The sequence below is a fragment of the Anticarsia gemmatalis genome, chromosome 16 (assembly GCF_050436995.1).
Source record: "Anticarsia gemmatalis isolate Benzon Research Colony breed Stoneville strain chromosome 16, ilAntGemm2 primary, whole genome shotgun sequence".
Classification (NCBI taxonomy): domain Eukaryota; kingdom Metazoa; phylum Arthropoda; class Insecta; order Lepidoptera; family Erebidae; genus Anticarsia; species Anticarsia gemmatalis.
In genome coordinates, this window is record NC_134760.1 from 2,653,454 (window position 1) to 2,667,018 (window position 13,565).

General features: G+C 35.2%; 3 protein-coding genes across 4 annotated transcripts in view; 1 reads left to right on the forward strand and 2 right to left on the reverse strand.

Moving 5' to 3' along the window:
- Nucleotides 1-692: 692 nt before the first annotated feature.
- On the reverse strand, nucleotides 693-2,595 carry LOC142979207 (mitochondrial coenzyme A diphosphatase NUDT8-like). Its single transcript, XM_076124015.1, has one exon. It carries the CDS (start codon nucleotides 2,408-2,410, stop codon nucleotides 1,730-1,732), a length of 681 nt encoding a protein of 226 aa, XP_075980130.1. The 5' UTR covers nucleotides 2,411-2,595; the 3' UTR covers nucleotides 693-1,729.
- A 261-nt stretch (nucleotides 2,596-2,856) lies between these two features.
- On the forward strand, nucleotides 2,857-3,777 carry LOC142979208 (mitochondrial coenzyme A diphosphatase NUDT8-like). The gene has a single exon (XM_076124016.1). It carries the CDS (start codon nucleotides 2,978-2,980, stop codon nucleotides 3,644-3,646), a length of 669 nt encoding a protein of 222 aa, XP_075980131.1. The 5' UTR covers nucleotides 2,857-2,977; the 3' UTR covers nucleotides 3,647-3,777.
- Nucleotides 3,778-3,996: 219 nt separating this feature from the next.
- Clic (chloride intracellular channel protein 5) overlaps nucleotides 3,997-13,565 on the reverse strand; it is a 50,649-nt gene continuing 41,080 nt past the window's right edge. Inside the window, exons 2-8 of one of the 2 annotated variants that reach the window (XM_076124010.1) lie at nucleotides 11,778-11,879; nucleotides 10,859-11,023; nucleotides 8,457-8,596; nucleotides 7,809-7,911; nucleotides 7,097-7,207; nucleotides 6,426-6,494; nucleotides 3,997-5,621 (exon numbers count right to left, since the gene is read on the reverse strand). In XM_076124010.1, coding sequence (XP_075980125.1) covers nucleotides 5,529-5,621; nucleotides 6,426-6,494; nucleotides 7,097-7,207; nucleotides 7,809-7,911; nucleotides 8,457-8,596; nucleotides 10,859-11,023; nucleotides 11,778-11,879 — 783 coding nt within the window. In that variant the 3' untranslated portion in view covers nucleotides 3,997-5,528. The remainder of the gene's footprint in view (nucleotides 5,622-6,425; nucleotides 6,495-7,096; nucleotides 7,208-7,808; nucleotides 7,912-8,456; nucleotides 8,597-10,858; nucleotides 11,024-11,777; nucleotides 11,880-13,565) is intronic. The other variant, XM_076124011.1, reaches the window with a different exon arrangement.

Consider the following 13,565-nt stretch of genomic DNA (forward strand, 5'->3'; position numbering starts at 1 on the left):
GGTGTTTAATAATGACGTGATATTGTAAAGTGTGCCAATTTTCCCATTTATTTCCTCAAAGATTACTTCAGCAGCATCCTTATTTTTTTATTACAGTTTTAATCGTCGCCATGATGATGACGACCGTCATGAGTTCTCCTTTAGGACCGTCATGTCCGTGTCCGAAAATATTTAACCCAATGTGTGCAATGGTCCAGCACCAGAAAATGACATTCAACAGCATGTGCGAATATGAGTGTGAGCACGAATACGTCACCGGGCGCGGAGGCTCTATGGAAATACTCTACACTGGATCGCCATGCCACTAGGCTGAACGATGAATACCTTAGCTGGTAAATATATATTTTTTTTGATAAGATGGCTTCTCATATTTCTAGGACGGGTGATCAAACAAAAGTAAATTTAGGTAAGTCTATTTAGATGCAAGAAAATGTGGCCTATTGACACTAATACTGTGCTGGGGGTTGGGGGTTTGAATCTCACCCGAAACAAATATTTGTGTGAACCGTAATTAGATATATGTTTTGCGATCTTCTTTAATATCTTTAACTGCGTGTTATAAGAAGTGTAGGTACCTTTATCATTCACTCTTATATTGCTCGTAAGTAACTTCATTTGACTGATATAAATCTATAAAATTTCTTTTTCAGTAACTTTTTTCCAGATTTTATAAACTGCCGACATGACTGACGCTAATGGCGCGACTAAGGGCAAGAGAATGACCTATACCTACTAGAAGTTTCATTACTTATTTAAGTTCAAACAATTACTTAATATAGAAAAGACAGTTAACTACAAGTTATAAGTAACCAATGATGGCACTGATATTTTCTGGATTTATTATATGAATATACATAACTGATAGTATGCTTTTTTATTTTTTTATAATATTGCTTGTAAACCCAATTCTTTTAGAAAAGGGAGAAAGTACTCAAGACTTCATGCTGAGTTTAAGAATTTGTTTCTTGATTAAAGCATTGCAAGCCATGTGAATAAAACCTCTGGTTAAGAATAATCAATCATGAATAATAAGCATTTTCTATTATACAGTTTAATTCATTCCTTTTAATGTAGAGCATTGTGGAGCTATGCAAGCTATGCTATACAGTCTATTACACAAAAAAAGATTTCAATACTAACCCCACAATATTTGATACCTACATTTATAAAACAAACATAATAACTTTCCCACTTAATGATATTAGTACAGCAAAAACAATTATGAATGAAATGCCAAATAATTGTTCATATTTTTATTAAAATTGATAACATTTCACTGTTTATAAAATAGAGTAGGTATGTACAATTACATACTAAAAGTAATTATCACAGGAGATATGTATTTTGTACTTTGTACCGACTTTTATTATACTACTTATACATTATGCATGATTATATTGATATTGATGACTAATATAGTTTGAAGTGCCAATTTTTACTTCTTCCATTATCTTACAAGTATGCTGGCATACAATAAGCAACAATGATTTATTGTGTCACAGAGTGAGAGTTGTCTAGTAATAAGCATTTTTAATGACTCCATGATTACTAAATCAATCTTAGCTAAGTGCTGAAAACAAACAAAACACTTAAATTGCCATATTTATACTGAATGTTATGCCTTAACCCATACACAACACAATGATATCCATTTTTCTATTTTCTCTATAATACCAAACCACCAACATATCAATAATCTTGAGTAATTTGTCAAGCTTCTCTATATCCTTTAAAGTTTTGAAGGCATCAAATCTTCTAGTTTATATTCTAGTCTTTGGAAATCGCCTTGATATAGTTCATTAGGTAGAAAACATTGTAAGAACAAGTGTGTTATAATTCCTGTAATGCCCCACACTTTGTGCTTGCCACCCATAAAGACGGGAATAATGTTACCATTAAATTTAAAGCCTGCATGATTTGTCTGGTCACATAACACCTTTATGGGTATAGTAAATATTTCAGCTACTTCACTTTCATTTGGCTGCAATTTGTTCTCATTAAAATTCTTCAACTCGCCCACAACAGGTGTAATCACGATGCTAGAGTCTCTACCTTGGACTAGACTCATTTTAGACCAAATATCTATGTCTTTGGGTGGTACACCAATCTCTTCTTCAGTTTCACGTACAGCTGTTTGATACACTGTTTCTCCTTCGTCCATTTTCCCGCCAGGAAACGATACTTGTCCACTGTGCGTAGACAAAGTTGAAGATCTCAGAGTAAACAGGAGACACACTTCACCGTCAACTACGCATAGAGGAACCAAAACCGCAGCGCTTCTTTTGTAACTGTCATCTCTAATAAACATTGGCAATTCTTTCAAGTTAGCTATGCATCTTTCTCGAGATGCTGTTGATAAAAGTGCCTCGGGCGTAAGAAGCATGATAGTTTTGTAAATAGATCTAATCATTCACAACAAGTGTATACTGAACTTTTGAACCAAATTAAGTCGAAGGTCAAATAATGAACGTTGATTCTTGAATGATCAATACATACGATTCTATTTTGAATAATATAATTCAATACAATTCCTCTGTAGACTCAAGAACTGATGACATTGACAGCAAGCAGTCTGATCGTGACATAGACGTTAAAACAGCTGTTTTCTCTCTTCATTATCTCAATACGTTCTCGATTATTTATCCTATTTAGCTACTGCATTTCTTTTTTTTTGGTAAATTATTTAGGTCACATGGTTATAAAATAATTCTATGGTTTGCACAATTCCAATACCTAGTCTTATTCTCATTTGGTATTATAGTTTGAAATTGATGTTGACCATTAACTAATTTTATTATAATCTTTTTCGTAACGAAACGAATGAAACCGATCATGTGATTTACCGAGATGTCACCTAAACCACTTAACGTCATTGTCAAAATAAACAAAAAAGTGACAGTAAAAAACAAGAAACAAAATTTTATCATACTGAACTTTGGACTTTTATTTATTAAATTGTTAAGTGTAATGTGATCTAATGGCGAGTAAAACCCCAACTGGAATCAAAAATATTTTTTCTTTAGTCGCTCGTGAAAGATGTATGACCAATTTCAAAAAAATTGCCATCCCTCGGTATGGTAAGGTTCCTACTCAAACGGCTGCTGTATTAGTGCCTCTCTGTAAGGTTGGGAACGACCCTTCTTTACTATATACAGTTCGGTCGTCACATTTAAGAACCAATAGTGGTGAAGTGGCATTTCCTGGTGGTAAAACTGACAAGGGCGAGGAGCCTGTGCAGACAGCTCTGAGAGAAACGTTCGAGGAAATCGGATTGGCGCAGAACAAGATAGAGGTATGGGGAAAAGGGCCTGCAGTCCCAGGACGGAATAACAATATATTGATAACTCCAGTGATTGGCTGTATAGCTAACTTGACAAAAGATGATTTAAACATCAACACGAAGGAAGTCGCAGAGGTATTTACAGTTCCAGTTGAGATGTTATGTGATCCCAAGAACCAGTACTATACACAGTTCAGCAATGGTTTTGTGTTGCCCGTGTTTGTTATTGAAGATTATAAGATATGGGGCATCACCGCCTACATCACTCATGCCTTTTTGAGTTCTATATTGACCAAAGACCTATACAGAAATGAATGGATGAAAAAGAAAATTATTCTGGATAAACCACAATCAGAAAATGCATAACTAAACGAGTTTATTTAAAATTTTAGTACAATTTGTAAATATGGAATTTAATTTATGATTATTTATTTATATGATCTATTTTTACAATGAATGTTTTAAAATAAAGCAACTAGTTTTTTTTAGAAAATTTATTGTATAAAAAGCTACATTATCACATTAGTAATACACATTGGCAGTTGTCACAGACACTATACTATAAGCAAGGCACAAAAAGCACATTATAATTTGGCAATAATTGAGCAGCATACTGTTGTTAACCTGGAATTAAATTTTTCAACTAGCCAAAATAAACTGAAAGGATAAATAAACAAAAAGGAAAGGAAAATGAAAAAGAAAATAAAACACAAAACAAAAAAAATAATATTATCCAGGTTTATTCCTTAACATTTACATTATAATCTAGTAATTATTATTTTATACATTGTCCAATCGACATGATGGTTGTCTCTCGCCCCCGGTCATCTACAGTATATGTGTGTACTATAATCATGTATTCAATGAGCCAGATGTAAAGGAAACATGTCAATGTCTTCAAATACAATAATGTATTTATACTGAAAGAGAGATAGTGTCTACTATTCAAATAGGTGGTCCAACTTAAAGCGTCACATCTAACATTCTATTGTAGCTCCATAAATACAACATAAATATGAAAATACCAACTGTAAACATAAACAAAATAATAAGTACTTAAGACAATACTACCTTCTCCTCAAGGTAACAACGAGTCAGGCAAGAGTGCTTACTAACTGATTGGTTATAAACAATGTTAAAAATGACAATAACAATAAGGCAGAGGCATTTAAAACAAAATGGCGGTAAAACTGATCTCATATAACCTAACATTAAACTAAAAGGTCCAAAACAAACAAAATTGAATACTGCGAACCGATCCTTAAATCTATTGTGAATATAATACAACAACACATCCTGGGCATTTATTCGTTGTGTTTGAACACTGAATCTATACTAAAACTATGTTAAAAACTTGTAAAATCATATTTTTTCCATATACAGACAAAGGTACACTGAAATTTGTTAAGGACGATGCAATTATGTTTGATAATTAATCAACATAGCTATTTGTTCAACTCCTCTGCCAAATACTTATGCATACTGACGAAACAAAATGCGCGTTCAATTTATAAACCACTTGACAAACTACATTTACCAAAATACTAATGGCCACAATTGTTTCTTACAATTTGCATAATAATAAAAGTTAAAAATATACTGATTTTCTGAAGATGTCATTTGATAAACATGATATTTCTTGCAAAAAATAATGTCCAAATCTAATAAATAATCCGAAATATCCTAGGTTTTTGTCAACACATATTCTTAAAAACTTAATTCCGATTGCACCAAACCATACATACAATCTCATAGATTTCTCTATTGACATAGCATTGCTAAAATATAGAGTTAATACAAAAATATAATTTCCATGTGTTTTCGTAGAGTCCAATGTAACGTGTGCGGTTTTCTTGCTGAAATAACATGAAAAGAGTCACTGACGTCAATTAGCGTCACTATATTTCTGATATGTGAGGGTCAGGACAGGATATTGGTAGGGGGATATAATTATCACACGGAATTATCTCGGCACTGCGTCGCTTATAACGAGAGCGTCACTTAAACTCTGTCCACACAAAAAAGTATGTAAAACTTAACTCTCAATCACAAAGAAAAAACGTAGAACTAATAATTGAATAAAACAAAGGTAAGAAATCCCTTTCTTGTGTGGCCAGTTACAAATATAAAATTCAATTTTGGCAACATTAATATGCAAAAATATCGTCCCTGTTGTGTGGTGGTATAATTTAGAATGTTTACCGCCTAACATGTATTGTACCAAGGGTCACGTTGACGCTCGCGGACGTTACTCAGCGTTGCTGAGTTCGTTTACGTCGATCGGGATTGACGTCGTGAACGTCGGTGTCTCAAGTTCTTCGTGTTTCTTCATTTTCAACGCCTGGAATCATAAGACAGAAGGTTAAATCATGCAAATTTACTATCGGGAAATTCTAAGAATTACATAATCAATTTTTATAGAAGATAAGTAAATTATAATGTAAAAATAAGTATAAGCGACAAATTTATCTAGATAATCAATAACGTGATAACAATACATATGAATGGAACTTGCCGACATTAATTAGAAGGCTCAGGGCGTTGTTAAATTTTAGTCATGTCGAAATCTAGATAAATAAATCGCAAATAGTTTTTGAATACATATAGTACGGAGAATTATAAAATTAAATAGAAACTTGGATCATACTCAATCGCTCGGTTGAGTATGATTCAACTTACAATAAAACGAGTTAAAACATATTAGAAAAACAACATATAATCCACAACCCTCACACACCGACACAGCAAGAGAAATGAAATGCACAATGGAGTTTGTATTTCTGTCCATAAAATACAACAAAATTAAATTGTAAATTCTGTTAATATTTGCTGAAAATATTAAAGCTATGTTTTATTTATTTACAGCAAAAAATTGTCGGACCTATAAAAATCGACTTAGTTACACAATTTTCGAACGAACGCTTAGTCGACTTTTATTGGTCAAACGTTTGGAAATATTATTGGAACAAAATACAAGAATGTTGCAGCAAACCCAGAATTAGAGAAGAGAATAGCGTTTGTCGAAGATGACGTGAAACATCGAGATGCAACCAGAATGTTCTACCGAATGGTTTTCATGTGTTCAAACAATGCAATGTTATAGCGGCCATGACAGTGACGTCACGATATGACACCCGGAACATACCGTTTCCGTGGATATCTCTTTCCGTTGTAGTGTAGGCGTGGGCGACAGCACCAAACCTTTCGCCGATAACTGAAGGCGACAGTAATAGATACAGGATATAGAGAGTACCCAAACTATGTACATACATACGTCTAATAGTAAACAATCATATACTTAGAAAGAAAATATAGGTACATATACTTTGGAAGGTAGAACCAATAAGCAATGGACGGCTAGTCTGTCCAAAGGAAAACTAAATTTGGCTTACATTCGCAGCAGGATAGAGAAGTACCCATAATCGACTACATTAATAGATCCCAACACTATGGAAAAACGTTAAGAGTGATCCAAAGTTGAGTAACAATCATCAACCAATATATTATAAATATTTACAAATTCGCGATTGACCACTATGGTCTTACTCGTGGAATGGATCACTCTTTTATCTAGCGCCAATTTTCCATCCATTGATAAGTTTATTCGAAGAATTATGTTACCAGTCTCTTTAATATCGTCAGTGCGCTTGCCAAACTTGTGTACATTTCAAGTTCTACCCCCGCACGACTAAAAAAAATATCAATGTTCATATATTTACACACGTTTGCCAACAAACGACACGTTTTGTCGAAATAATTCTTCAAATAAAGTTATATTTGGATGGAAAACCGGCATGAATAGTGTTAATATATTACCTGCTGCAGTTTATAATGGTTGATGATGTCCTGGTCGGCCGGGCAGCTCTGTGTGAACGCGTCCAGCTGATACATGTGGTACATGTAACGCCAGAGGGCGCGGAAACTCGTCTGTTGACAAGAAAATAGTTAAATAGACATTAGTACAAAAGCTTATTATTTTTTTGATGGAAAGCCGGACTTAGCTAATCACTAGCTGACCCGCGCAACTTCGCTTGCGTCACATACTCGTAAGAGAGAGTGGGTCATAATCTTCCCCGTTTCCCGGAAAAATGTCTTTTCCCATTATAGTAAGTATGTATTTTTATAACTTGTAATAATATCTTTTCTCTACACAAAATAGCTCGATATTCGGGTACAGCTCACGAGCTCACTGAAGGAATCCTAATGAACCGTGTACTCATTTGTGATTGTTGAAGTCAAAGAAATTAATAAAATTTCATACATACTATAATGCGAAAAGACTTTTTCCCCGACCTAATAGTTGAAACGTAATTGTGTTATACCAGGGGTTCCCAACCTTTTCTTAGTCCGGGACCACTTTTATATTATTCTTGTTGGCAGTGACCACTATGTAAGTATCTTAAAAATAAAGTGTAATAATAATCCTGAAAATTTTAAGTTTTAAAATCATTCGCGGACCATATTTTGACTTCCATGGACCACCGGTGGTCCGCGGACCACTGGTTGGGAACCACTGTGTTATACTGACCGGTATCTCGAAGTCGACGAAGTACTTGCCGGCGACGCGGATGTGCTGCAGCCGCGGCATCAGCTCGCAGTCGAAACAGCACATTGTGTCGCCCGTTAAGAACCTGCAACGTTAGAACAACCACTTTAACAATGGAGAAATACTAGCTATTATAAAAATATTTAGAATAATAGGACAATATTGCTCGGTTCCTGAGTACATTTAGCGGTAGTTTATCTATTCGATAGCGTTTTTTTGTATGAGTTTTAACGCTATTGAATAGATAAACTCAGCGCACATGTTAGGGTAAACGACAAAAATGCCGTTGGTGACTATATCTCATCTCACGTGAGAGTGACAAATTTCGTGTGTCATGTTAGGCAGGCAGGATTGAACCGTATCCTAGACAAAATACATCCTTTTTTTGTCAGGAAAATGCATTACTGCATGTCCGGCTCCAGGGAGGAAGCGGGGGTCTGTCGGGCTCTCCCGCCGGCTAGGCGTTCCGGCTTTTAAATTTGGGCATACCGACTAAAAACCTGACGGTGTTCCTTCAACAGTCACCATAAAGTAGCCAGGACACGGTGCCTCCAATTGGATACTCCGCGTCCTAGCCGGAGACAAAATACACCCTAGTAAAAAAAGACAGAACATTCTAGAAGCACTGACCTAGTCCCCCTGCGCTCGAGCAGGCCGTCAATACGCGCGAGGTGAGCGCGCAGTGCCGCCGACTTCTGCTCGTCCTTGCGCACCAACACCAGCTTCAGCTTCGAGTACAGGTTCTCGATCAACGATGCCACTTCCTTGTCCTGCAATACATATTATTACATAAATACATACATACATTGGGTGATTCGCGCTACTTCGCTTGCGTCACAAAAGAGAAAAGAGGTCATAATTTTTCCCCGTTTCATTAGATTAGCGCAATCAAACCAATAAACTCTACAATTTCACAAAATTAGTAAAGACGTTTTTGTAAAATTTTCCCCGTTTTTGTAACATTTTTACTGGTACTCTGCTCCTATTGGTCGTAGCGTGATGTTATATAAATAATTCTTCCTTAATAAATAGACTATCTAACACTGAAATAATTTTTCAATTCGCACTAGTAGTTCCTGAGATTAGCGTGTTCTAACAAACAAACTTTTCAGCTTTATAATATTACTATAGATTTAATCGAGACCTTTCCCTAGGGGTAGCATAGAGACCAAACAATGCTTCGACTCACACATTTTTTTTAATTTATTTATTTTATACTTTATGTTATTTAAGTCTACTACGATTATGCCCGCGATGCAAGATAAATCATTTTTATTGGCAATTGTGACTTGAATTTAATAAAAACTCAATTATTTTAATTAAAAGTAACACACAGTTAATTCGTCTAAACGGCCTCGCCCGCATCAAGTACTTGTCTAATCAAAACAACGAACAAATTATTGCCTATTGCACTCCATACTAATCTAACCTTCTATTATTTTTTATTAAATTTAATAACTATTTTCAAAAGAAACGTTGCACCAAACATCAAAATGAAATACCGTTGAAATATCGGGGAAATCCCGTTTTTGGCACCTTTTTTTTTAATTTAATTGTCATGAGAATCACGATTGAGTAGAGTTTTAAAAAACAAACCCGTTGCTAAATGGTCGTAGACACATTAACGGCGTTGTACCGTAATATTGGCATTTTGAGTATTAATAAAATCCTTAATTCGATAGTTTTTATACCTAACGTAGAATGACTAGATGCGAAACGAAAGGAATCAATATTTAAGTATTTTTCAATGGACTGTAACAAAGATATAAGTAATTATGGATAAACTACTATTGTTATGTGTAGAGGAGGTCAGTAGAAACTTAAGTTTAAGTTTGTGGAATCGCCACTATTACCCCCGGCCGCCATCTTGGAAAAAAAACGCAAGCTAAGGCCTAAAAATTTAACATTTAAATGTAATATAAGTCAAATTAAAATCTCTTATAGTTACTACAATATTTACGATTCTAACACGCACATGACACTGTTTCCTAATATTTGTACAACTTAATGAATAAATTATGTAGATACTTATATATTTTTTATTTGACAATATTGCTTACAAAACTAATGGTTATTAATATTAATGATATGAATCTAATGTTAAACGAAAATTATTTATTTGTTGCTAAGAGCTGTTTATTTAAGGCCACACGCATTTATATCCAGATATAGGTACTTTATTAAAACTTATCTTTACAAAAAATATAAAGCTGAAGATAGCAGAAATATCAAAATAGCATGAAAACGGGAAATTACTGTCTACACGGATGAAGTCGCGGGCGAACGCTAGTTATGTCTAAAAGGATAATGAGGACTAATTAATATTCTGTTATTATAATTGAATTACCCTATTTAAGGAAACTGATTGAACTAGTTGAACAGGCCTAATGAATACAGGTAATTTGGCTTTGATTACACACTTATGCCACAGATCTCATTGAGACAATGTACACTGGAAACAATACGAGAAAGCCTAAGCCAAAAGAATTTTAACCTTGCTATTTTGAGATCGCATTGTAATATATATGAAAAGTTCATAACCTGGACCGACTTTTAGCGTGCTTTTCGAAACCCGGAGACGCCCAGTTTGTAAACCACTATGCAGTCCTCTATCTATGGAATGACCGTGCCAAGGTTTGCTTAACCCACAGATCGTTTACCGACCGGTGCGCAATTAGCTATGAGTGTCGCGCATCATTTTATAGATATTTATTATGTTAATTTTAATTTTTCTACACCTAGCAGCTATTTTTATCAGTTTACTGTAAATCCATACTAATATTATAAATGCGAAAGTAACTCTGACTGTCTGTCTGTTACTCAATCACGTCTAAACTACTGAACCAATTTGCATGAAATTTGGTATGGAGATATTTCGATACCCGAGAAAGGATATAGGCTACTTTATACCCCGGGAAAATGACGCATTCCCATGGGAAAATTCAGGTGGCGGACGAAGTCGCGGGTAAAAGCTAGTTTTCTTTATGCCATGATACTGGTATTTATAGTGAGATATCAGATATAGTATTTACCTGTACAAATAGGTTATGTCCACCAGGTACAGACTTCATGATGTGCCGTTCAATCTTCTCGTTCTCTAGAATGGCGAGTCCGTTGTCGATCAGTATGGGGGGGTGTGTCGCTTCGAAGTTCGTGCGGAAGTCTGGTGGAGGTTTCTGCATGTCTACTGTTGTCACCTGCAAATGTAAAGAGTGGCTTTGAGTTTCTCGCTAGCTCTTCTCATAAGGCTCTACCCCCTTTCCGAGCTAATGGTAGATTCAGTAATAGTAAAGGGTCAATATTTGACCTAAATGATTTGATTTTGATTTTGTAACAATTGTAGTATAGATAAAAAGGAACCCATGAATGGATGAGACAAGTGTAGGATTGTAAAAAATGGCGTACTAAGGAGGAGGCTTCAACAGTGGGTAGTAATGGGCTGAATAGATAGATAGATGATTGTCCCACTGTTGGGCAAGGGTCTTCTCCCGTAATGAGGGAGGGGTTAGGCTTTGAGTCAACCACGCTGGCTAAATGCGGTTTAGGGACTTTGTACCTATACCTTAAAGAACTGTCCTAAAGAACGCTCAGTTACGCAAAAGTAGAGAGACTAGGATAAAATTGGGGTTTAGGGGTCTATTTAACGGGCTCAGGACACCTCAAAGTACAAGTATTATATCATTACATCACGCCTCTTATAACCAAAGTGTAGGCAGCGGTATATAACACAATCATTACGCCACTAACAATGTTAATCCCATGTAATAGGGAGTGAGCTTATTGCCATTTACCAGGCACGTTATCAAACTTCGGTCTACTGATGAGAAATGTTCAAGTATAAATCAGAAAAAATATATAGTACTTTACCCGACCCGGGAATCGAACCCGAGACACCGTCAGCAGTCGTTTGCTATTAAATAATGGTGTTTCATAATGTAGTGGATAGTGTACCTTTAAGCTTATGGTTTTAAGCTCGGCTAACAGATAGAGGTCCATGAAGTACTCCTGGCAAAAGAGGCACGCACCCTTCCGTCGCCCATCGATCGTCGATGCCTGCAACACAAAACAAATCACATCGTTAATAATGAACAACAACTAAAGAAAGAACAAAGATATACATCTGTCGAAACAGAGGGATTATTCCTACTCAACAAATATAATATTTGAAAGAAAACACTAACCCCCGGTTTCTGAGGTACATTTACCAGTATATAAATAGCGTTTAAGCTCATATAAACATGACAGTTCGAATAGATAAACTACCGCTAATTGTGCCTCATAAATTGGGGGTAAATTGCGTTTAGACATCTGGAGTGGAGAGTAGCGTTGCCACAAACAGTGTAATGCGATGGATGGCTATCTGGCTTCCAGTCTTCATTTTGTGGAACTTAACAGCCCTGCAACATTAGTGCAGTGACTCATTTTGTGGAATATCTGACAGTGAAGAGTACTTTTTAGCAACCTTAAGTTTTATAACTTTATTCACTAGAATGCTGCATGGTTTATTTCTGCGAGAAGCGATACTTTCTCGTATACAAAATCAAAGAATAGCTGCAATGTATGATTCAATTTATATTCTTGCTTTTTACGTTCAAACTGTAATTGAAAGACTACTCAATATGCAGTTTATTACAGTCATAACAGTCTTAAATATCCTACAACTAACAATTAGAACAGTGCAATTCTCGTACATTAATTGAATTAATTCAAAGTGGGCGGAACATTTGCACTCAAAATGATACAAATACATACTATACGTAACTAAAGACCAACCCACGTTACGAAATACGTACGTTACCGTTTCGGGTCAGCAGTTATTACGTTTTTTATATGAATAACATTCAAAATTTTACATAATAACCACTAGAATGTTATTTACTCCACGGCCGAGTTACTAAGACCCGTTTAATTAGACTTGGTAATTAGTAATGAGCACGTTGAGAAATATGAAATGAGAACTGCTATTACATAATTATATTATGTGCCGACAATGCATTTGATGACTAAGTCAGCCATCGAGCGTGGAGTGTTTACAAATATCTGTGTTAAGTAGCTCTGCACTCCGTAGAGAACTAGTATAATATAAACAATGTAAGAGATATGCGGTATCAATATAATTTAATTTCTTTGAAGAACAGTTTTCTTTGGAAGCGTAGAAATGTGAGTTCTACGAGGTATCTTTTTAACTTTGTCACGCATAGATAGCTATATCCAGTTTTACAGATTTGTCTTACGTTACTTCCTTGCAGGAGTCAAAATGGCGAGAATAGAGACTAGGTCACGATCACGCATTTTATTATAAACATAGGTTATTTTCACACTGCTTACCTCACTGGCCGTATTGATGAATAGCAAATGAGATCATTTCTAATACGTGAATAAATCTTAATATAGCTTGGGAAATAAATTTTGGCAAATGATTTAACACCTCTATTGGCTAATGTTACTAATTTAGTATTACGATAATTTTGAATTGACGTGTACGATAAAGTGGATAAACTAAAAGGTTGAGAAAAAAAGAGAGCTTCTTTTCCTTCTTCCCGAAAGTCGCTTTGAATTATTTCAACATCAGTTCCAACTTCCAACTCCCATTAAACCGAAATCAAATGTTTTACCATTTAGGTCAAATACCAAGGATTGTCCCAGATACAGTTACTACCCCCACAACTTGGGTTCTGACTCCCAATAAACCAAAATCAAATCTTCAATTCATTTGGTTTAAATACTTATGATTGTCAT